This window comes from Accipiter gentilis, chromosome 10 (genome assembly GCF_929443795.1).
Source record: "Accipiter gentilis chromosome 10, bAccGen1.1, whole genome shotgun sequence".
Taxonomy (NCBI): domain Eukaryota; kingdom Metazoa; phylum Chordata; class Aves; order Accipitriformes; family Accipitridae; genus Astur; species Astur gentilis.
In genome coordinates this window covers 2311046-2333302 of record NC_064889.1, presented here as the reverse complement: position 1 = coordinate 2333302, position 22257 = coordinate 2311046, and the positions used below count along the sequence as shown (strand labels likewise).

General features: G+C 44.8%; 1 protein-coding gene across 7 annotated transcripts in view; it reads right to left on the bottom strand.

Annotated features, from left to right (window-relative positions):
- Positions 1–22257, bottom strand: part of CSNK1G1 (casein kinase 1 gamma 1) — a 110301-nt gene that overhangs the window by 10246 nt on the left and 77798 nt on the right. For 6 of the 7 annotated variants that reach the window (XM_049811999.1, XM_049812003.1, XM_049812001.1 and 3 more), the window contains 7 exons: positions 21569–21720; positions 14074–14308; positions 11857–11942; positions 9660–9744; positions 7304–7452; positions 5669–5773; positions 1676–1783 (listed from right to left, as the gene is read on the bottom strand). In XM_049811999.1, coding sequence (XP_049667956.1) covers positions 1676–1783; positions 5669–5773; positions 7304–7452; positions 9660–9744; positions 11857–11942; positions 14074–14308; positions 21569–21720 — 920 coding nt within the window. Of the gene's footprint in view, positions 1–1675; positions 1784–2270; positions 2342–5668; positions 5774–7303; positions 7453–9659; positions 9745–11856; positions 11943–14073; positions 14309–21568; positions 21721–22257 lie in introns of all 7 variants that reach the window. The other variant, XM_049812004.1, reaches the window with a different exon arrangement.

Genomic DNA, 22257 nt, shown 5'->3' with positions numbered 1-22257 from the left:
GCAGCCCAACAGCCATGCACAGCAGAAGATTTCCTGTTCTTGGCTGCAGATAAGCAGAATTTTAATGCTTACGGTGGCACATATAGGCTTGTAAACTGCTCAGGTAGGCAACCCTCCCAGTCAAATTCAGACTAGGACTGCATTATTGCTGTAGCTACTCTGGCAGAGTGCTGTTTGTGGGGAGACACAGCTCACGCTGGCTTTGTTCAAGGAAACTATTCCCCTTACATAAAAAAACTTGAACAAACACACCTGCTCTGTACTTACTGAGTGCTGAATTCATAGAATCACAGAATGGTTTGGATTGCAAAGGACCTTTACAGATCATCTAGTCCAACCCCCCTGCCATGGGCAGGGACATCTTTCACTAGACCAGGTTGCTCAAAGCCCTGTCCAACCTGACCTTGGCACTTCTCCAATTTACTGTCTGCTCATGTCTGAGATCAGAGCTATACATCCGTCAGTTCCTCCTTATCTTTCAGTTTCTCTGCTACTTTGTGAAATATCTTTAAATGAAAAAAAGGAATGTTGATAATCAAGCCAAAAAACCACTGAATCCAACAAAGTATTGGGAATAAGTAAAAATTTCAACCTAATCTGTATTTCACTCAGGGGCATCTTGCACTACCTGTCACCTCAGCTCAGCTCTGTCCCACTCTAGGCACCAATTCCCATTTCACCAGAGCCAATTTTCAAAGTGGTGTGTGTGGCACTACAGCCAGTTCTTGCAGGCAAACCTCTGTCAAAGAGTTCACCTTGCCAGCACTATTAGACAGTTCTTTGCTTGAATGACTCTCACATCTTCTCTGTAGTACATCCAGCCATCTTACTCTGACAGTAGTGCAAGAAACTTCCTTAGTGAGCATGAGTAACAGCCAGAGGTAGGCGTGGTTTCATAAACAGAAGCAGTCTTTTCAGGAATTTAAAAACTCAGCTGTAATGCCACCTTTAATGCTGTCTGGCACTGTTGCACATTCTCTGCTCATCCACCTTCCACAGTGCAATCACCCAGAGATCCAACCTGCAGCCACCACGCCCTTACACTGGTGCTGGTCTGCCACTGGATCCATCACTAAAATGCAAATGCACTGGGGAGCAAGAGAACAGGGTCACCACATGCTGCAGTGACAGTTCAGCCTGTCTTCCCCCCATCTGGAGGGAGAAGTGGCTGTAGAGCCTGTTGGTACCAGCCATCCCTTGTGCATTTCTCTAGTGTGACACTCCTAGATTTCCATTAAGCACGAGGAATTCAACCAGAACCTCACCTATCAAGCCTGAACTAGAAAACTGTTTTCCTAACACTGATGGGGTTTATACGCAACAAACCCTCTTTCAGCTGCTTCTTGCTACCTAACAGCATCCCCAAGATGGGGATAGAGGGGTGCTTTATAGAACAGACCTGCTATTATACACTCCTTTCTGTGTTCCCTTTGACAACTCTGAGTTCAAAATAGGTCTCAGAGGAAAAGCTTCATTGAAATGGTAACAGCAAGGATGTTGGCCATCACAGCTTGGGTTCCACAAAACCATGGCTTGAGCATTATGTACAGGACAGGACCAAACTGGCTTGTGAAATGGCTCTCCTGACCATGATGTTACTGCAGTTTGAGGAGAATTCAGGGGATTTAACACAAATTCTCGCATCAAGGCTGTACATATCAGGAGGAAGAGGTACCTGTACTGATCCTCCATGCCGATCTGCAGCCAAATGAGATGTCAAGTACGAGGTATTAGTCTGCCGGCTTGGCTGGATCTCCCACTCCCCTCGGCGATCTGATGATGCCTGCTCACAAATTGAGAAGCACGAGAGAAACAGAAGAGAGGGCAAAAGGTGAATGAGGGGAAGAAATAAAAGGGTGTGTGTTAGTGAGTTAGTTTCTTTGCAAAAAGCAAGGCATTTAAACTTTTAGCTGGGCTAAAATTTCTCTTTACCAAGTGCACCTCATACTTTACTTCAGCGGTCTCTGCAGTAATCCACTGCAGGAGTGGATTTCTTCTCCTCTAGCTGCTAAATGAAGAGAAAGCTCAGATCTATTCAGGAAGTTATTTTACACGGCTTCATTTCCATGGGTTTCAGCATAGAAATAAACACACTGACAGTATGTTAACTTATGTCTGTCAGGTCACACACACCAGAGCACTTGGCATGGCAGCAAGATTGGATACACAAGCTCGACCTGCCTAAAATACATATTTTTTAACTCAAATTTGCAACATAAAACAAAGCCACATTTTATTTCACCAAAAGCCAGTTCCACACACTGATTCACCTGTACAGTGCAGAAGGAAACATCCACCACACCTGCTTGACTGGAGAGAGGGTTGGTGGCTTTTTGGTTTTCTGCAGAAAAGTAGATAAGAAACTTTTGCTAACAGTTTCTTCTTCATCCCCAACAGATGCAAACTTTATGCAATTTAATTATTAGAATTTTGTTTGTTTTATTAGAAGAACCACTTTGTGCTTGCATGTGAAACTCCTTACAGTTTACTGCGTTTTGATGACAACACATCCAGCATTCACCTAAGACCCAGGAGAGGATCTTACTGCACCTAAATCCAACCAACCAGCAGGAGGAACGCTTCCCTACAGTGGAAAGTGTAGGACAAACAGGTAGATCTCTGCTGGCCTCAGGCCAACTGCTAAGGACATCATCAAGCCTGAAGTGACTGATGAGACGTACTTAAAAGGTGTATCCCTGGAGACCGTATAAAAATTTAACCAAATGTTTCAAAGCTGAAGCACAAGTTTGAAAGAAGAGAGGGCAGAGCAGCAGAGTTCCCCGCAGTGCACATGCACCTGGCAGGAGGGATGCTTAACAGAGACACTGTGGACCTGGCCAGGAAACAAGAGGCTGAAGCAAATAAACACCAGGTTATCAGCAGTGAAGCTGAAGTAGCTAACCAAAGAGAGGTTCACAGGCCCTGCCTTTCCTCAGCACTACTTTGTGTTACTCCCTGCAGCCATGGATGATGAGCCTGAGCCCTAGTCAGAGCAAGAGAAGCCACAGGGCTTAGTGCCATGGTAAAAAAAGGAAAAAAAAAACCCCAAAGACTGCAAGCAGAGAAAGACTCAAGAAACCTTTGAATAAACATCAACACTTACTAGTAAATTGTCACTCAACTAGAGCAGGAGCATGTGCAAAAAGTAAGAGAATAAAAAAAGATGTCTCCTGGGATTTCATAAAACATTCACTATCATTCCCTTTGCATGTGACCTCCGACTCCCTCCTGGAGTAATCCACGGTGCTGCTCCTCCTTCTAAGCAGCCAACAAATCTAGTTCATAGGTACTATTTCCCTAGAGGTGGTTTTGTCCAGGCTTGTCCTATTAAATCTTCTTATTACGTGTTCTTCCTGTCAGCTTGAGATGCTGCTTACCCTTTTTGTACTTGGTGACATTCAAAGGAGAAGCACTTCCCTTGGAATATTTTTTTTAATGGCTGGAAGTCACAAGATTATGAACAACTGTAGAATTTAAATGCAGGTTTTAAAAGCTAGTAGAAGACAGATCTTGACTGCTGCTTCTTCCAAAGCACTATGCCATCAGGTCGCTTGGCTAGCCCAGGTGATGAAGTAGTACCATGCTATGTCAACGTCAGGAGAAGCAAGCTGCTGCCTAGGAGCGTGGAAGCAGTTTCTAGGAAAGACTCTGGTAGCCACAAGAGAGAGATCTTTTTCTCTTTTAGCTCTACAGCCAAGTACGTGACAAGCTGGTTTTGAAGTAGGCTTGAGCTGAGCCGCCCAAATCGCAACCCAAGCTGTGACACTGAGGAAGTGATGCCCGTGAAACTTGAGAGCATCAAGTTCCCATTAACACTCATCACCTTCCTACCAGCTACCAAATTACAAGACAAGACTGGCACCTAAAGACAGAGGGGGAAGGGCTCACCCATCTTGTATAGTTAAGTATCTTCACTTCCTAGAAGAAAAAGCTACAAAAAGGAAATCATTCTCTCATCAGTGTCTTTATTGGCAACCAAATATTATAAAAGAGAATCTGCAGTTATTATACCTGGGGAAAAAATAAGGCAATTAAATCTGGAGATCAAGGCAGTCACTTGACCCAAACCCAGGCCTCCAATTCACTGCTCTAGATGTTTATTTTTTCTACTTTTTCCTTTAGAGAAATGGTTTGCTCAATACTTAAAAGGAACATCCCTTGGAAGAGAGCTGTTTATGTTTTGGTGAGAAGAAACTGATTTTCTCTGCATACTGGAATATTAAATAATTCAGCATCCTAAGTAATGTTTAGGTGGAAAAAATAGGTGACAAAAGCTGCTATGCAATACAGCATCAAGACTATTTGTGAGGCTCAGAAGAATAAGGACTGAAGGCTGCCTGCATAATATTTTGGGACTAGGACAGATTTCTTTGGGCTACGTACTACAATTTGTGAAATAACATGCTTGAAAATGAAGCCAGGCGTCATTGTCCGTTAAAGGAAACAAGATGCCTCATACGTACACAGCGTGAAGGTCTGTTGTCAAAGCGGACCACTAGAGACTGCCACCCCAGAAAGGGGGGGTTAATGCATTAATCAGGCAATATGTTAAAGCAGATTATTTTACTAGTACTCACAAACCAGTCCACACTAATCAGCATGCATAAATACAGTACTGCACACGTGCTTCAAACAATCTAGCTTCTTACAAGCAACGCTTCTAATGAGGGGTATTCATCCTGATTGTAGCTGATGGCTTGAGATGTATTCTAGTCTACGTTAGCTGTTCTACCATTCAGAGCCCAGCTGCATGGAACAAGGAAAGCTGAGCCCAGACAGGTTATTACATCTCACACTCGATTCTGTACCCACGAACCCCAGCTTGTGCAAGCTGAGTGGGAGCAGAGACAGCAGACAAGGAGCTAGAACGGCACACAGCGGTTAGAGGAGCAGAGCGAGCCCAGAACCACTCACTGGGAAGTAAGAGCACCAACAGCTCTAGCTAGGAGCCGGCAGTTGGAGATCTACTGAACTTCTGATCAGTTCTGTTAATACAGAAAATCCAAACTCTCAACACCAACAAAATATTACAACTAGAAAGGAAAACATGGGGAAATTCAAATTCAAAAACTGGCAGTTCATCTGGACCACGATGCCCAGCCTCCCCAAAGGACCCTATCCTGACAGTCCTTTATGCTCTGCAACACTCATGCCGTGAACTGGACACCCTGAGAAGGATATATTGCGTGTACATGGGACACACACATCCTTACTGCAGCCGCACGGTCTATCGGAATAGGGCACCTGGGGGCATGCTGCCATCGCCACAACTGTTGGTCTACACCACAGTCCACGTGCTATGAGTAAAAGCACCCAAAAGAACATTGTCGGCCAGGTAGGTCAGGTAGTCTAACCAGGCTGGATTGTTGACTTACACAGCTTACCCACAAACTACAGAAAAGTGACCCATTCCAAATTGTACTCCATTTGGTTCACAAACCTGAGGAATTCCACTGGCTGATACAGTATTTCAGCAACCTGTTGCTTTGACAAAATTCTGCTCAAATCACAGTCTCTATATTCAGCAGGAATTGTGCTTGCCATGACCAAGGCAAGAATCAGCCCCAGCCACCTCTAATGGTGTACAGCTTCTGCTTCTCTGGTCCAAGAGGAATTCAGACAGGTGCCAAACAATGTGGCATTGCTGAAGCAGTTGTGAGCAACGCACCTGATTGCGAAGGGCCTGCTGCGACGGTCGATCCCTATGGACATGGCTGTCTCTTGTTACTGCGGACGTCCCAGAATCTACGTGAACAGATCCTACTGGAGTAGGCTGGAAAACAAGGCATTCGTTAGGATGAAGCCAATGCTGAAGATGCTGCTCGCTCTCTCAACACATGCATGCACAAACGTAACTTGACAGGCTGGCTCCCATTGGGTAGAAGCAGGAAAATATCAAAACACTGCCCAAAGGTACTGACAATAACCAAGGAAAATTACAGCCAGGGCTATAAAATCCCCGTGATTTGATGGGTATGGGATTTGATGCTGGACACCAGCACCAAACGTCTTGTATAAAAATTAATATCTGTATCGGTGTCACACCACACCTAATGAGTCTCACATAGGATTATTACAACTGAAAATATACAGACTTGTTTTCCTCATCTCATCGTCTTGTCACTTTTAAAAACCATGCTTGCATAGAAACAGGATGTGTTAAAATTAAAGCTTCATCTGCTCTATTCTCACTAAAGTCATAATCCCTGCTCACAACATCAGAATCTCCATAGCAACCACTGCAGTTGTCAGCAATAGCATGCTTGTCTTACAAGGTGCTTTTTATCAATTGCTTTTGTAGTTAAACAAAAATGAGGTGAAAAATCATGATTCACAAAGGGAATGATTTCTTATGAAGATGAATTGTTTTGGGCACAGTAAACATTGGTAATGCTAAATATAGTTGGGATGGTAAATCGCCGGCAACAGTACCAAGTTTAGTACTGAAGGCATTTGATCTGGCACGAGTGACAATTAATTTACAGATGCCTTTGCCATTGCCAGTGTGTGGTGACTGGCCATTAGAAAGAATGCTATCAGCAGAATGACACAAAACACAAGCAACAGGCAGCCAGCAGAAGAGCTTTAGACTTTTCTATTGGATTGCCCCATGACATATCTTTTGGCCAAGGTTGGCTTGAGTATAAATGGCTTTTGACAATAGAAGCAATGCAATGAGATCATGATTATGGTCCACCTCGTGTCATGGAACTGCTAAATAGAGTTTGGTTACTCCCACATTTCCTTGCCATGTGCTATGAAGAGCTGGTTCAGCCTCCAGAGTAAACCCCAAGATCTTTTGAGCGCAGAACTGGTTTGCTGTTACTATTCACTGAGCATTCATCAGAGCCCTGCCTAGCTCTCCCATACGTCTTGATGAGAACTCAACCATTAAGGAGGTCTTCCACCATTCGGTACTGAGGTAGCAAGTACGCCCTCCTGCTTTAAGATGGACGTCTTTAGACATTGGTCTCAAATCCTGTGCTAGACTAGAGGAAATTAAGCCTGGTCATGTTCATTGCCACAAGTGGGAAAATCAGGCTTGAATGCCTCACCAGGGCAAGCCCAAAGAGGTAGGAAGGGGCCCTGTGTGCCTTAGGGGAACTTCAAGGCACTGCAAGAACCCCCTGAACATAATGTCAGGACATCTCACTATGTTGAGCCCATGTTAGCTAGAGAACAGAAGTGAAAGACTTGATCCTAAGCTCACCAGCATTAATTGGGATTATCAGGAACAAAGACCCAGGTGGTGGGGAAGCAGCACCTGGAAGGCAAGGCACTGCATTTTGCAGGGCCAACTTACAATTGGCCTGCCGACCCAGTCATAGGCATAGTCAAAGGTGTAGCCTTTCTTTTCAAACAGCTCTGTGAAGATGGTTCGTAAATAGTCGTAGTCTGGTCTCTCAAAGAAGTCTAATCGCCGAACATAACGGAGGTACGTGGCCATCTCCTCTGTTGGAAAAGGGGAAAAAAGTAACAGTGTCAGTTCTGCTCGCACATGAGCTTCGTCACTTACAAGCCTCTCAGAGCCAACACACACACTGGAAATACGCTTTTCAGTTAACTCCAGCAAGGCTTTCCCATGGTGCTAGGCTCAAAGTTGATGCTTAAAGTTGGGCTGAGGGCCAGATGACCAGTGACGTGAGTTGTTCAGGCTCTGCTAAGTTCAGCTGAGCCATGTGGATTGACAGAAGCTGAGGATATCCAACAAGTCTTCACCCTCAGTGACCTAGTCAACAGTCTTTTATTGCTAGATGAATCTCACTTAGCTTTCCAGAGCCCTCTTGCCCTGCCCAGAGTCTATTACTAGTCTGCTTTTATTCTGAATCTTCTGAATGAGTTGTTATAAACTAAGGTCTGTGTTTTAGCATTGAGCGACAGACTGTGAGAGAATTGTCTGGTCTGCTGGTGCTACCTCTAGCTTTTCCTATAAAAGTAGTGGTTTTTAGTAATAGTCCACAATGCAAATCAATTCAAACACTTCTCAAGGAAAGATGGAAGTCCCGCCTCTGCTCCAGAGAGCTGCTGCTCCACCTGAAATCTGAGTTCCACAGCTAGTTTTATTCTATAAATTTGCATAAAAACAAACACTAAAACACACTGTCCAATAAATGCCAACTCACTGAACCTGCCAACGGGATGCTCACATGTATATCTGCTTATACAGACATTTAAAATAGCCACAGCGATTTCATCTGGGGAAGGAAAGCAAGAGATGTTGGTGGGTGCCCCATGGCACCCCTGAGCTCCAGCAACAACTAGGGTCTGGCTGCGCAAAGTACTGTGCTGTCCAACGTCATTACATCAGTCATAGCCTTGAATATTCAAAACAAGACTTAGAAGGGGAGGGTCCAATGTTAATTTACCTGGCACACACAGAACAGTGTTAGGTGTTAAGCTAATTAATTGCTTTCCTGCATCTAGGTCGTACTTTGCATGCACAGAGAACTGAGCCCTGGTAACTCATGTCCTGCCCCTTCCCAGCTCTCCCTTGGCTCACACCTAAGCCAAGGTAGAATGTTTGAGCAGAGCTCAGTAGGAGGCATGAGTCTGTGTACTGCAGTACAACTGACACACCAGCATGGTTTTTGCCTTTAGCTAATAAAAATAAGAACAGCATTGCTTATCAATACTTAATTCTGTCTGTGGCTTGCAGCTTCCATGTAACATGGAGGTAAAACAGGGAAAAAAAAAGGAGAAGAAAGGTAATCCCTCTTCCTGCTAATATCTCTGAAAGGTGACAACCAACAGGTTTCAGGTGGGCAAGGAACAGAAATAAATTCTCTCATCTCCCTTTAGCCAAGACCTGCAGGTGTGACCAAGCTCTGAGGAAGGAGTATTGGGGGAAAAAGCCGAGAATGGCCAACCTGAAGCTGTTCTGCTTGGAACTAGGTGGATTTTGGATGCAAATAAGTCTGGGGAATTAGCATGACTTGAGTGAACAATGATCCCCTTCTGGGCTTGCTGCTCCTCATGATGGGAAAGAGCCATGTGACACAACAGCTCCCACAGGAATGGGACTCATCCTGGGGACCCGGGTGCTCTCCCTGGTGTCAGGATTTCAAAAATCACCAAAAACCCCCCACTCTGTGAAGGGCACAGGGTACCTGAGGAGGGCTTTAACTTTGCACTCTGCTCTCCTGGCTCAAGGTGGACTTTTGTTTAACTGGAGAAAAGGCACTGGGCTTGGCTAGAAGCACATCGTTAGTAACACTCTCCTTAAAACTGCTGTCAGAAGGTGGAATTCAAGGACAGACACATCATCCCATCTTCTAAGCTGGCCACCTACAATTTTAACACCTGTAAAACCTTCAATTTGGAAAAGAATTAACTCAGTAGATCCAACATGGTCACTTGGGAGAGGAAAAATAACAAGGCCTTCTTTTGGAAGGAACCCAAGAAACAAAGCAGGAACACCAGGCATTTGAGCATTATCCAGCCTCCTTGATGAGAAGAGTTATGCTTATTTTAAGCCACAGCCACAAGCCCTCAGGCCCTGCTAATTTATAGCAGCAGCTCCAGTTGTTTGCCAGCTTATGGTACAACATAATGGATACATATAATCCAAATACTTTCTGCCAGAGGAGCTCAGAACTGTCATTATTTAACAAGGTATGTCCACCTCCAACTGCACTCAGATGGTCCCATTAGGGCTTTACCTGGAAAGTTCTCACAGAGAACTTCCACCGGAGTGTTTCTCTTTGTGTCCCCAATCTTCTGATACCTCTCTTTTAAGGTGTCAGCCTGTAGCGCACAAAGACAAAACAGTTGTGGAGAAAGAGTTCAACCATGTGATAAACGACATGCTGTATGGGAAGAAAAACAAGGTATTTAATACTGAGTCTGGGTGGTATCAGAAGATGTCACTTGTAACTGAACTGCATCCTAGACTACACTATTAGGAATACTGTCTTACCATGTGGTAATTCTCACTATACGTTTTACGTGCTATTGGCAAAGAATATCCAGGGACACATTGAAAACATCATCAGTACTTGGAAGGAAGGACACTTCTTGGCATCTACAAGGCTAATATCTTACCCAGTCCTGAGGACCGTATAGGGAAGCTTTCATGGGATAAGAAAACAAAGCTGCATGTACTATGATTGCACATCAGTATCCTGTCCTAGGCTTAGAGCCACTGGCAACCAAGATGCCTTCATAAACAACTGTAAAAGTAGATAAACTGCAACAGCAGTTTGGGTTTTTCTGTGTATAATAGAATGCCACCACACAGATAACTAGTTTACATCAGTCACGCTTCTCCCAAATCCCATGTTACTCCAATACTGCCTCTCCTTTCACCCCTAAACTGTCTGTCTCTTAGTACTGATTAAACATCTGGTCATCAAGAAAATGAAACAATTTTCATTTTAGATTTCCCACCTAAATCCCCCCTGAAGCAGAGAACTCTGCTCCAGTTGGCACCCTAAGAACAGGTTTTATTGCCTCCATTTCAAAATATGCCAATTAGACCTGGCAGCAGCATAATTAGCATCATAAGATGTTCTCTCAAGACGTTAGCTTTGACAGTATAGACCAAAAGTGTAAGCTGAGGAAACCTAGAATAGTGAAGCTGCCATATTCTAGATCAAGCTGAAGAGTCTGTGTTTGTTCTGGAGCTAAAGAAATGCAGGACTTCAAGAAGCAGTCAGCTAATTCTTATCAAGTTCAGCACTGAACTGAGGAAGTTTTGTAGAACCTTGTCTAAACCTGGAATTATTTTAGAATAATTTACAGGATTAATTTAAAGCAGATGACTTCAACTAAGCCTGAAACAAAATATGTAACAGAATAACACACGCTTACACAGGTGTGAACTTAGAGAGATTCTGATTTCTTTCACAGTCACTTTCATGCTCGAAAAACCCTTTCTTCACTTTTATGAGTTGCCGCCAACATTTCTGGCACATGTCTGATAAACTGAGACTAACTCTGGTTAGATGGTGACAAAACAGCTTAACAAGGTCTATCATGCAAGCCACTGTCACTGACCGTAGCAGCACTCTGCTGAGCTGCTTGCGAGCCCAGAAGCTTGTCTCCCTTGTGCAACAGTACTAACAGGTCTAACAGGAATTATTGTCTTCATTAATAAACCTTCTCCTAACCTGATCAAATTTGATCCCTTCATTCACTGCAATTGCAAAGTCGAACACAGTAGCTTAATCATCAGGAAAGTGATGGAGAAGTGAAGATGCAGCTACCAACAACTTCAGAGCCAGCAAATGACTTACTACTAGTTAATTCAGCTGACGGATGTTAGCTGCAGTTGCTGTAACTCAATTGCTTGCAGCCCTCCACATTGTACATGACATTTCATAAACTTCAAAGCACTGAGTGTCCAGTGTCTCTGGAGTGAAGCCAAGCTCAATACTTCTGCCAAAAAAACAGTTTTTCAAGCTGAAGTCCATCTGCACATCTAAAACCATCAAACTGGTCCCGTTATAAACACGTTCCACAGATGCAGCTGGGGGATTGTGTGCTGTAACTGGAATTTCATAAACAACTACTCTGTCCCAGTCGCACTCCAGCTCAGGGCAGCTTCATGTTACAGCAAAGCTGCTCCAGCAGCTCAACAGCTCTCTCATTGCTGTCCCTGTCCCAGCTGCTCATCTGCCTCTGCTGAATCTTCTCTCCAGACTTGTACCAATTCAGCTAAGCTAATGGTAACTTGAAGGGACAGGTAACATATTTCTAACTTTCCTGTAAGTAAAGCTAACGCCTTGTCATTAGACTTCAAGGACACAAAGGAGAGGACAGTGTTTATGGCTGGATTTTGCAAATGTTTCCCCCATCAGATTCTCATTTGGGCAGAGACCAAAGTTTCAAAGGGCAAAACCTAAAGCTCAAACCTACCTTCAATCCTTGCCAGGGCAGACTGCCTCGGAGGAAATACATAAACATATGGCCGAGGGCTTCCAAGTCGTCTCGACGACTTTGCTCTAGAACAGAAGAGATGACAAATTATTGCTGCAGCTGTAGAAATGGATCTGAGATCTGATCAGTAGCCACACCTATTTCTGAGATAAAGTTATCACAGGGAAGTTCACTTGCTGTCTGTAGCTCAGATCTTGTGCAAAACCACCTAGAACCACAAAACTCCATAAAATATGTAAAGATCAGCTAGAAGGCACGAGATAACACAGGAGCTGTAAGACATACTGCCCAGCCTTAGGTAGAATGGATAAGAGATGGAAGTATTAATCACAGAGGAATAAAGCAGTTCCCCAGTTCTTCTCTGGACCACCAGCACCATCGGTGCACCTGCAATGTGGTGCTGGACTACGTTATTTCCTCTAAACTACACAGGAACAAGCAGGGGATGCTTGCAACCAGCTGCAGGGAACTACCATGTTGCACAGTGCCAACCCTTTTCCAATTGCTTCTGCAGCTCATCACATCAGAGCGGATCAAAAATAGCTTCTTCTAGCACTGCTTTTCCTTGTGAAACACTTGCTGCTGTTGCCATGCAGATGTTGATTATAAATGAGGGGGGGGAAAGGGGCCTCAAGCCAAAGGGAAAAAGCATCCTTAAAATAATCTACCAAACTGTATTGACAAACCCAGGGGAGGATACAGGACAGAACAACAAATCTGGAGCGCAACAGCACAGGACTGCTGCTGTGCCAGGCTGTATTGTGCAGACTTGGGTTCACTGAACTTGCAGATTGATTTGATGCAACCTCCTCTCCTCCGAATCTCCACCTGCAAGCAAATAATGTGCTCCACAGCCGCAATCCAGAGCAGATCTATTCATGCAGCCCACACGCCACGACAAACTGTGTGTGAGCTGTCCCTGTTGCTGCATCATCTGTAAGAGGAGAAAAATGCAGCTCTTTGCCCAGCATGACTCTCCTTCAAAAGCAGCAGCAAATTTAACCCTCAAAAGATGCTGGGTGTGAGAACACTCAGCAGAAGGGAATTGAGATGACAGTTCCAGCAGGTTACCTTAATATAGCTGTAAAAATGGAAAAAAAAAGAGGATGTCCCGGGTAATTTAGTGCAATGATGCAGATGAACTTCCCAAGAAGATGGTTGAGTGCACTCATCTTTCAGAAAAATTGCAGTCAGACTCCTTCACTTTGCTCGGTCCTGAAATATGAGGGGGCCGACTCCACTTGGGCTGGCCTCACCAGCAAAGCACCAGCCCCACAAAACCCTTCTGGGCAGAGATAGGCCCCTGCACAGCTGGTAGCCAACCTTTTCCTCCTCAAATACACTCGCCCAGAACCACCTCTTCCCCCACAGGAGCTCTGGAGTGAGCTGCAAAACCTGCAGGGAAAAGGGTCCTAAAGAAGGCACTTGATGTACTTCAAATGCAAGCAGATCTTCTTTCCCCATCCACCCACAGAGTGCATCCCTGGCACCAGCAGCTCCCGAGCCTGCTCCCACTGTGACTTCTCATTCCTCCATCCCTTCCTGACTCTTCACCAGGTTTTCCAAAATTAGAAGTTGGGCTTATCCCTCCTTACTCCCCAAAGAGAGCAAGCTCTCCAAGAGACATGAAAGCCAGCAATGCCTTGATCTCATAGCTGGGAGGCTACTCAAATTCCATTATCTTACTGCTCTTATGAGTTTAAGTGAATATAAACATTTAATAAGGTTTTTTGCCTTTCAGCCACAGAAATGTAATCTTCTGGTATGAAAGAAGACAGTGAGGAGAGGAGATGAAAGCCAGATTTAAAATTAGTTAAATCATTAATTTTCTCTAACCAATTATTAGGTCAGGGAACATCCAACTCTAACACCTGAAACTGGAAGGTACCAGTACTGAGCTGTGCTATAAAAATCTATTTGGTAATCATTTAGTGCAGCAATTACTACCCGCCTACTGGCTTTTAACAGTGCAGGGTTGCTACCAGTTATTTATTCCTAATAAAAACTGTAATTACGAGGCTTCCAACATTTCAGCTGTCTCAGTTCCTCAAAAGGGGGGAAAAAAAGCCTCACAACTGTAAACAGCATCAGGGCATCAAGAGGTTTACAAATAGCTTGAAGGGCATGAGAGAGCCATAAGCCAAGCTACTGTCAGAGGCCTACAGGACTCGGCATGGCAAGCTCCCACCAACAGACCTTTGCCAAGATGAGTGTTGATGGACATGTATCTCGCTGTTCCAGTTAAGCTCTTATGTTCCCTGTAAGGTATGTGTTTTTTGGTTTCCGGGTCAATGTACTCCTTCGCCAATCCAAAGTCTATGATGTGAATGACGTGCTCTTTCTTATTGCCTTGCCGGCCAATAAGGAAGTTTTCTGGCTTGACATCTCGGTAGATGAGGTTCTTCGAATGCACGTACTCCATTCGAGATATCTGCAAAACAATGAGGCAAAAGTTATTCATGAGCAGACCATCTACCATGCTCTCCCAGCTAATGAGGCAGTAAGGTTTTGTTAGCCCATCACTGAGCCTCGGCTCAGTGCTATCTCAGATTTCAGCTACTCTACAAGAAACACAACAACAGATGGATTGAACCAAGGCAGCAGTTATGATCAGAGCTGGGTCACGTCCTTCAGTGCAGAGTCAGAAAAGGAATTTGTCATCTCCTCCTTTCTCTGGCTACCATACTGCACTCTCTGACTTTATTCCTACAGAAATTGCAAAGACTGTTTCTGAAACGTTACCACCGGGACACAGCTCTTGGAAGGATGCCACAGGGAATTGCAGCAGCCTTTTTGTATTGATTTTAAACATACTAAACTGGTTACCAAGATCTCTTCCCTTGCCCACAGCCTTCCCTTGTTGCTCTGTGTCTTACCACCTTCCTCCCTCAACCCATATGTTGTCTTAGACACGCCAGATTCTTCATGGACGGGGATTTTTGGGCAGGCGGAAGCCTTACGATCCTCAACGCTGACTAAAAATAATAATTAACCTCATCGGTTGTCAACTAGGAATAGCTAGAGTATTTTTCAGCTTTTGACTAACTTTGTTCTGGCAGTATGACTGAGAAGGGAAGCTAAAAGGGCAGGAACCCCACTTCCAAGGTGATGGAGGGCCATCTCCCCTCTAACAACGCTTATTCAGACACTCATCATTAATACTGCTTTTGAAACTAAAAATCTTGCAGATGAAGTCTGAATATGTTGCCAAGCAGTTCTCCTTTGAGTTCATAACTTAATAGATGATTCCAATGGGAAATAACTCACAATTTCATTTAATTTATTACCTTTTAATTTCCTTTTTAGATTTTAAATGAAAACATGTCAATTCCCATTTATGGCCATCCTGGTCCGCAGATGCCCTGCATGCTGTAGGGCATGGTGGCTTTTTTTGAGCAAGATGCTTCTTTGGAAACGCCTTTAGAATCTACCTGTCTGCATGCAGGCTTGCAACACGACGAAACCATTGCAAAGCTCTTGCAATCTCCAAATTTTGCACTAACGAGCACCAGTCCGCAGAGGTCACTGCCGCACCATTGCGGTGGACCTCACAGTGTGATGCTGTCAGATCTGGGGAACATCTAAGGTGAGAGCCACCGGCTGGTCACCCCCCAGGGAGCTCCCTGCGGGGACTCGCTAGTTACTGAGCAGTTCCGCACTGGGTCAATACTGGCAGGACGGCTCCGTGCCTCCCGCACAGGGCAGGCTGGAGCTCTGGATCACCAAGCCAGCTTTTCCCCCAGCTGAGCAGCTGCCCAGGCAGCAGTAACCCCATGTCAGTCCTTCCAGCCACCCTGCTTGCCTCGACCACGAACACCGTTGGGCTGACTGACCCTGACTGCTCTTTGGCTTCTTGCTCTGAATCCAGATGCATTCTCAGCTGGCAAACCCTGATCTCTCTTTCTCTTCACAGATGTTGGATCCACACCTGGTGGAAAGCTCCAGATGCGTGTGATCACTCCATCCCGCTCCCAGAGGTTTATCAGATACCTTATTTTTAAGGAAAATCTGCTGCATTTCCACCACTCAGAAAGAAGTAACAGGCAGGAGGGGGCAGCACTCCTTGCAAAATAAAAAATGCTGTACAGGGAAGGCAGCAGACAGGAAAAAATTGACTGCAGGTGAATCAGTCTTAAAAAACAGGACTTGCTCAAAGGCTCTTCAAAGAAGGTAACAGCACATGTTGCCATTCCCCTCCCCTGTAAGTAGCGATTTATTTCAATGCACTGAGAAAATGGGTTTCACAGCTAACAGCCATTATTTCTAATCAATTACAGGATGATGCAGAACAGAGCAGATGCTCTGCACTTCAGCCATTCTTCACGCTTTGAATCACCTAGAGGACACAGCAGCAGGTTGGAAGACAAAAAGATATGTCAGGAGGCAATTCAAATTAAGATGCAACCCTTAAAACTGGAACAAAGTGTCTCCTCGCCTCTCCATACATAATAACCTTTCAAACAGAGCCTGACTGGCTCATTTGATTTGTCCCTGCTACCGGAGAAGCTCCATTGTTGAAACGGCCAACAGCAATTACACAATCTGAAAAAAGCATATTTTTTTTTGTTCCTTAAAAACTCACAGCAAGTTGCATTAGCCAGGACAACAACTTGGACAGTTGAGATGTCAGATGAACCAATACACTCCAGCAACACTTAGAGATACTCATTTGTCTGCCTTTTTTGCTTCCACCACACACACAGATGCTGTTGGGTCTTTCATATTCCTTTTTCTTTACTTCCACCTGCCTGGATACTTCATATGTGCTGCTGGAGAGCTGCGCACAGCCAATGACTGCTGAAAGACGCTCCTGAAGTCAGAAAGATGTTTCCTGGAGTAGCCTCCATGCTTTATTCACCCTGCCAAGACACTCATCCTGCTTGTGGCTGCTAGTGATGGGGAGCTGGTGACTATCTGCGCTGCACTGCCCTTCCAGGCTTGCTGCCTGAGAAGAAATGAGCAGTGCTGGTGCAGCACAACCTTAGCCTGACTCAAACCCACTGCACAGCTGAAGAAGTGGAGAAGTGGAGTTTCCATCCCAGAAATGTGCTGGATGCAGAGACACGGTGCCCACTCCTTTGTGTTTGAACTACAGGTTCTAATGTCCATGCATTAATTCTTCTATGGACAGAGAAACCACTGCAAGGAGCTGGGACTAACTGTTGGAATTGCTTTTACACTGGAAAAACAGTGACTGTGAAGCAGTGTTAACATCTGCTCTGTTAGTTTAACAGTAGTAAGAACAGACTATGGCATTTTATTATAGGACATGGGAACACTAGGGGTGGATGGGAGACTGCTTGTGAATTAAAGCAGGATTTCCATGGCCATGGCTGGCCAAGTTCATCTTCGGAGCCATTAATCTCCATTTCAGATGCTGGAGAAACCCCTAGGAGGGAAAAGCATCCCCTGGTACACAGCAGGACCCCTGCTCTGTGGCTGAGAAATAAGAGGATATTTATGACATTTAACCAGATGCCAAAGAAACCCATGCTTTTATCTTCCTTTCTCTGCCAAGGAAGCAAGTGCAATAATCCCTTTTCCCCCTAAAAGGTAACTCTTAAGGATCCGATCTTGATGGCAATCCTATCTCTAGACCCTCCCAATAAATTTGAGCCCTTCTTCCACACATCACCTGCTTGAATATGTATAGATCAGATCAGCAGAGATGAAAAAACTTCTCCTGTTTAAAGGCTGTTTTGGTGTCTCTTATGCAAGCCCATTTTGACGGTCACCAGTCAAAAAACGTTTCACCATGACTTGGTCCACATCCATTACCTGGTGCAATGGACCTTGTCTCTGACAGCAAGCACTTAAAGCAAGGGTGAAAATAACATTTACTCCTGACAAAACTGAGTCGTCAATGAGCATTGCACATGTTGGACATAGCCAAGAGTGAAAAATTGAAGCCAGAATAAAAAAAACATTCTCCCCTAGCCGAAACACCAAGTCAGCTCTGCAAAGCCCTAAGATGACTTCTGATTTATGGGCTTCAGGGACTGATGTTAGTGAACAGGTTTTTAATTGCCAAGCTTTGCTCTGTTCAGGAACATCAACCACTTGATCTATTCAGCTGCACACGGAGGATGGAGGAAGCAGTTCCAGTTTGATGCTCTTAGCAGAGCAACATGAAGCTTTGGAGACACACAAGTTACAGCAGTAACAGAGCTGGAAAATTTCCACTGGGAGGGGAAATGGAGGACTCCTTCAATGCAGGTTTTCATGGAAAGGTATGAAATAGTGCATGAGACCAAAAGTGTTTCTGATTAGACTCAAGCTGTGTTTGATAAGCTGCTGCCAAAGCTCTGAACACAATGCATGCTTACCAGAAGAATATGCAAGCCTAGTGACAAACCTGAGGGCTGTGTGGCTCATCCCCCTGCTGAGGCAGACCTTCCTACTGCATCATCTCATCTGAAAAGATTCCAAAACAGGCTCTCCTTCTTGAAGACTCATTATCATCTGGTCTCTATCTCCTTCAGCCAGGAGAGTCTTCTTCATGTAAAACCACATTTAAATTCTCCCATAATCACAAGTGACACTCCTTAAAACAATGACGATATATTTGTTTCTCCTAGAGGGCTTCTCTTTCTTCTAACACCTGTAGGGTTAAAGGATCCACTCCAGTCCTGAGATGCTGCTACCTGTCAAGCTGAGTAAGACCAGCCAAGCACTTATGATTATTAAAAAACATCTTTCAGAGATGCCTCTGACTAAAAATTGACCACTGGACACAAAAAAAGGAGATCCAAATGCCACCACACCGCATCCAAAGCTCCTGCCTAGTTTTAGCATGCAGCACACATGTAGAGGTCAGATGTGCTGCAGCAGCATTCAGGCTTAAGGAGGGAGAGGGAGAAGAAGAAAGCTAAGGGGGACCTTGAAAGCAGCAGCTGGCTGCTGTTGGGCTGAGCCGGCAGTGGCAAGAAACCATGCAAACAGCAGAAAAGGGACTGGATGCTCCTAAAATCATGGGGATCATTACATGCAGGGTTGGGGAGAAAGATCTAGGGGACAAAGAAATGGACACTTAACAGGCCACTAGCTCAGGATACCCCAGCTGCCAGCATTGCTGCTCCAACAAGTGCCAAGACATCCATGGCAGACCTTTCCTTCCTCCCCCTCCAGAGAGGATCAAGCCCAAGGCAGGAGAGGCAACACGAAGGTGACTCCCAGCATAGGCTTCATCTGCTCCATGCTGCAGAGGGGCTTCCCAGACAAGTAGTACTGCTTTACCTTTGTGTGGTCTTCCTGGGCTTAAAAAAAAATAATAATTTGATGACATTTTGGCAAGAACTGAACCAGAGTAGCAGTTTTCTGCAACGTGCCGAGTTGTCCCTCACTCCCTACATCAGGGCAGGGTGCTCCTCTCTGCTGTCTGGGTGGTACCCGGCCATTCACATTTTTGGAAGTCTCCCTGGATATTAGCCTTCATTAACAGGCATGTCAAGCATCAGAGGAGAGAAACACTGCTCGTGCAATGCACTGGATTCTGACAGTGAAGTCTTATGTCTCCTCATGCCTGCGGTCAGAATTACAGCAGCTTAAGCAGGCTTGGCTGGTCAAAAGCAAGAACAAAACATAATTTATGGAGGTGAACCCACTGAATTTTACAGTCCAACTTTCCTTCTCTGATGTCTCCCTCACACTAGAGCGTAGCACAATGACTGCAATGATTTAGTGTAGGAACTAAGATAAATCCAAGACAATTTTCCCCAAAGCCTTGTGGGTGGACCGAAGGGTTTTCATTCCAGTCGAGCAGTAAGTGCCAGCCCCTTCAGAAAACGTGTCTCCGAGGGCCAGGCGAGCCCTTCTCCCAGTAAACCTCCCAGGGAAGGAGATGGGGCACACCTGAAGATGCTAAACCTGTCTCCTTAAATGCATATGCTCCAAGCTGGTAACTCATGTAATCTTCCTGAGAAGATTGGAAAGGTCCTAAAATGTCTCCCCATGGAAGAAGCAGCAGCACTGCCTGCTCCTTTTGGAGAACATCAACTCCTCCATTTGCGACTGCTTTTGGTGTCCCCCTGCATTACCCTAAACATCTGTTTTTCAAACTGATACCAGTGTCTAGATGAATTGGCAGGCTGTCTGAGGTCACAAGACCAGCAGATGATGCCAGTGAAGACCGTCCAAGTACAGAGCTAATCTGCAACCCTAGGGCTTGGCAAAAGGCAGATGGACACTGCTGTGACAATCTTGATTTCCCCAGCAGTCACGTGGGAATAAATTTAAATCTTTACATTTTTACAACCAAAAGGTCATACAAGCTATATCCAAGGCTTTGCCATCTGTTGTCACTTGATTTAATAAAAAAGCAATACTACCAATTGCTTTTCCACTGATGAAGGAACATGCAAAATGAACAAAACTAGACTGCTCAGCCATAGGAGGACAACTTCATGAACCCAATATCAGGCAGGCACTGTTCAAACTTCTGCATCTGTGACCTCAATTTTCCATTTGAGATTCTGCTGTGGCAAACTTCAGTTTATTTAGAAAGGATTGTGTTCCTCACTCCCTTCCCATCTTCTCTTTCCTTCAACATTTCTATCCACACATCTGCTAGTGTGAATATACAGTCCCACCTCTGCTGTGCTACTTGGGTATCTGCAGACCACAGGCTGAAAAACAGAAAGCCAAACTAAAATGATAACTGATTGTCCCTACTAACTTGTGGAAGTTCACTCACCACGTTTAGTATGTTCAGTTTTCACATTGTCCACTTTTAATGCAAACACAAATCCAATACCACTTTCAGCTTGGTTTCCTTTCCTTTTCAGGCAAATTAGGGACTCCGTGATGCTGCCCGCAGAGCTATTATTTTCCAACTGTTAGCCATTTAAAACCATTGGCCAATTTTTACCAAATCTGACCAAGGCAGAGACCTCAAATACTGGTATTTTGGCTAAGCAGAGCTCAGCTCCCATTGCTCTGAGAAGTTTCAGTCTATGACCAGCCTGGTAGCATCAAACCAGTAAAACTGGTAGGAGTGTGGGAGGGTGCTGTGCTCCCTGTGTCGCAGGGAGCGGGTAAGAAATGAGATGTTCTGGGGGATGTCCAAACAGAGGGAGGGAGCTGGGGTAGATACTGGGGCAGGGGTGTGTAGGGGACACAGGACGCAAGTCCATAGGAATCCAGCTTCACTGGTTCTGCTACGCAAGGAGCAAGTTTGCTCATAAGCATAATTTGACCTTCTCTTCATAAGCAAGAGTTTTTCTCAGACCTGAGAAACTTTCTTTTATAAGATGTAGAGAGACTTTTTATCAAGGCCTGTAGGGACAAGACAAGGGGCAACATTTTTAAACTGAGAGAGGGTAGGTTTAGGTTGGGACATAAGGAAGAAATTCTTCACTGAGGGTGGTGAGACACTGGAATAGGTTGCTCAGAGAAGTTGTGGATGCCCCATCCTTGGAAGTGTTCAAGGCCAGGTTGGACGGGGCTTTGAGCAACTTGATCTAGTGAAAGATGTCCCTGCCCACGGCAGGGGGGTTGGACTAGATCTTTGAAGGTCCCTTCCAACTCAAACTATTCTGTGGTTCTACGATGGAAGGAGATTCTCTCTCCAACCAACAGACACCCCTGAACCTCGCACTGTACCAACCCCATCCTTCAGCTAACCCAGGACTGACATAAACACAAGTCGGCATCGTGAAGGCTGCCGGGCAGAGCCCTGCCCACTGTTACTCACCAGCTGGATGGCTATCATTAATACCGTCTTCAAAGTGAACGTTCTATCACAGAGGTCAAATAAATCTTCCAAGCTAGGACCAAGCAGCTCTAGTACCATGGCATTGTACTTTCCACATGGTCCGAAGTAATACACCTGGGGAAGCCCTTCAGCTGGAAGAATATGAAAAGAATTGAAATCAGTCAACAGGACAATGTTAATACCCCTCCACCTGTGTGTAAATCCTTTGCTGGGCAGAGCCTTTATTTTTACCTCTTGAGTGTCCTTTCTGTTTGATCTTGCCCAACAAACAAATAAGTTTCAGCACGCACTGTGAATGAACCGAAGGCCAAATCAGTGGAAGCTTTGCTCAGCTACACCCTTGAATACACAAATGGATTTCAAAGCAATAACACGACCACATGAAAGCTTCTAGCTTTGGCAGCTTAAACGCTCGGACTTATGGAACAAGACACGGAGTTCCCTACGTTGCACTAAACACCAGGCAAAATACAACCCCAAACGTGGGCTGGCACTCATCTGAGCAGTTAGGAAGATGATAGCCCTTGCAGAAAATAAGGCATGTCCAAAAAAAGGGCTGCTTTTTCAACCAAGATAATATATAGCCACAGTTTTTTAGCACAACCTTACACAAAGTTTACTCTTATTATACTCTTGAGAAAGGAAAAAAGAAAAGTTTTCCTTTAAAA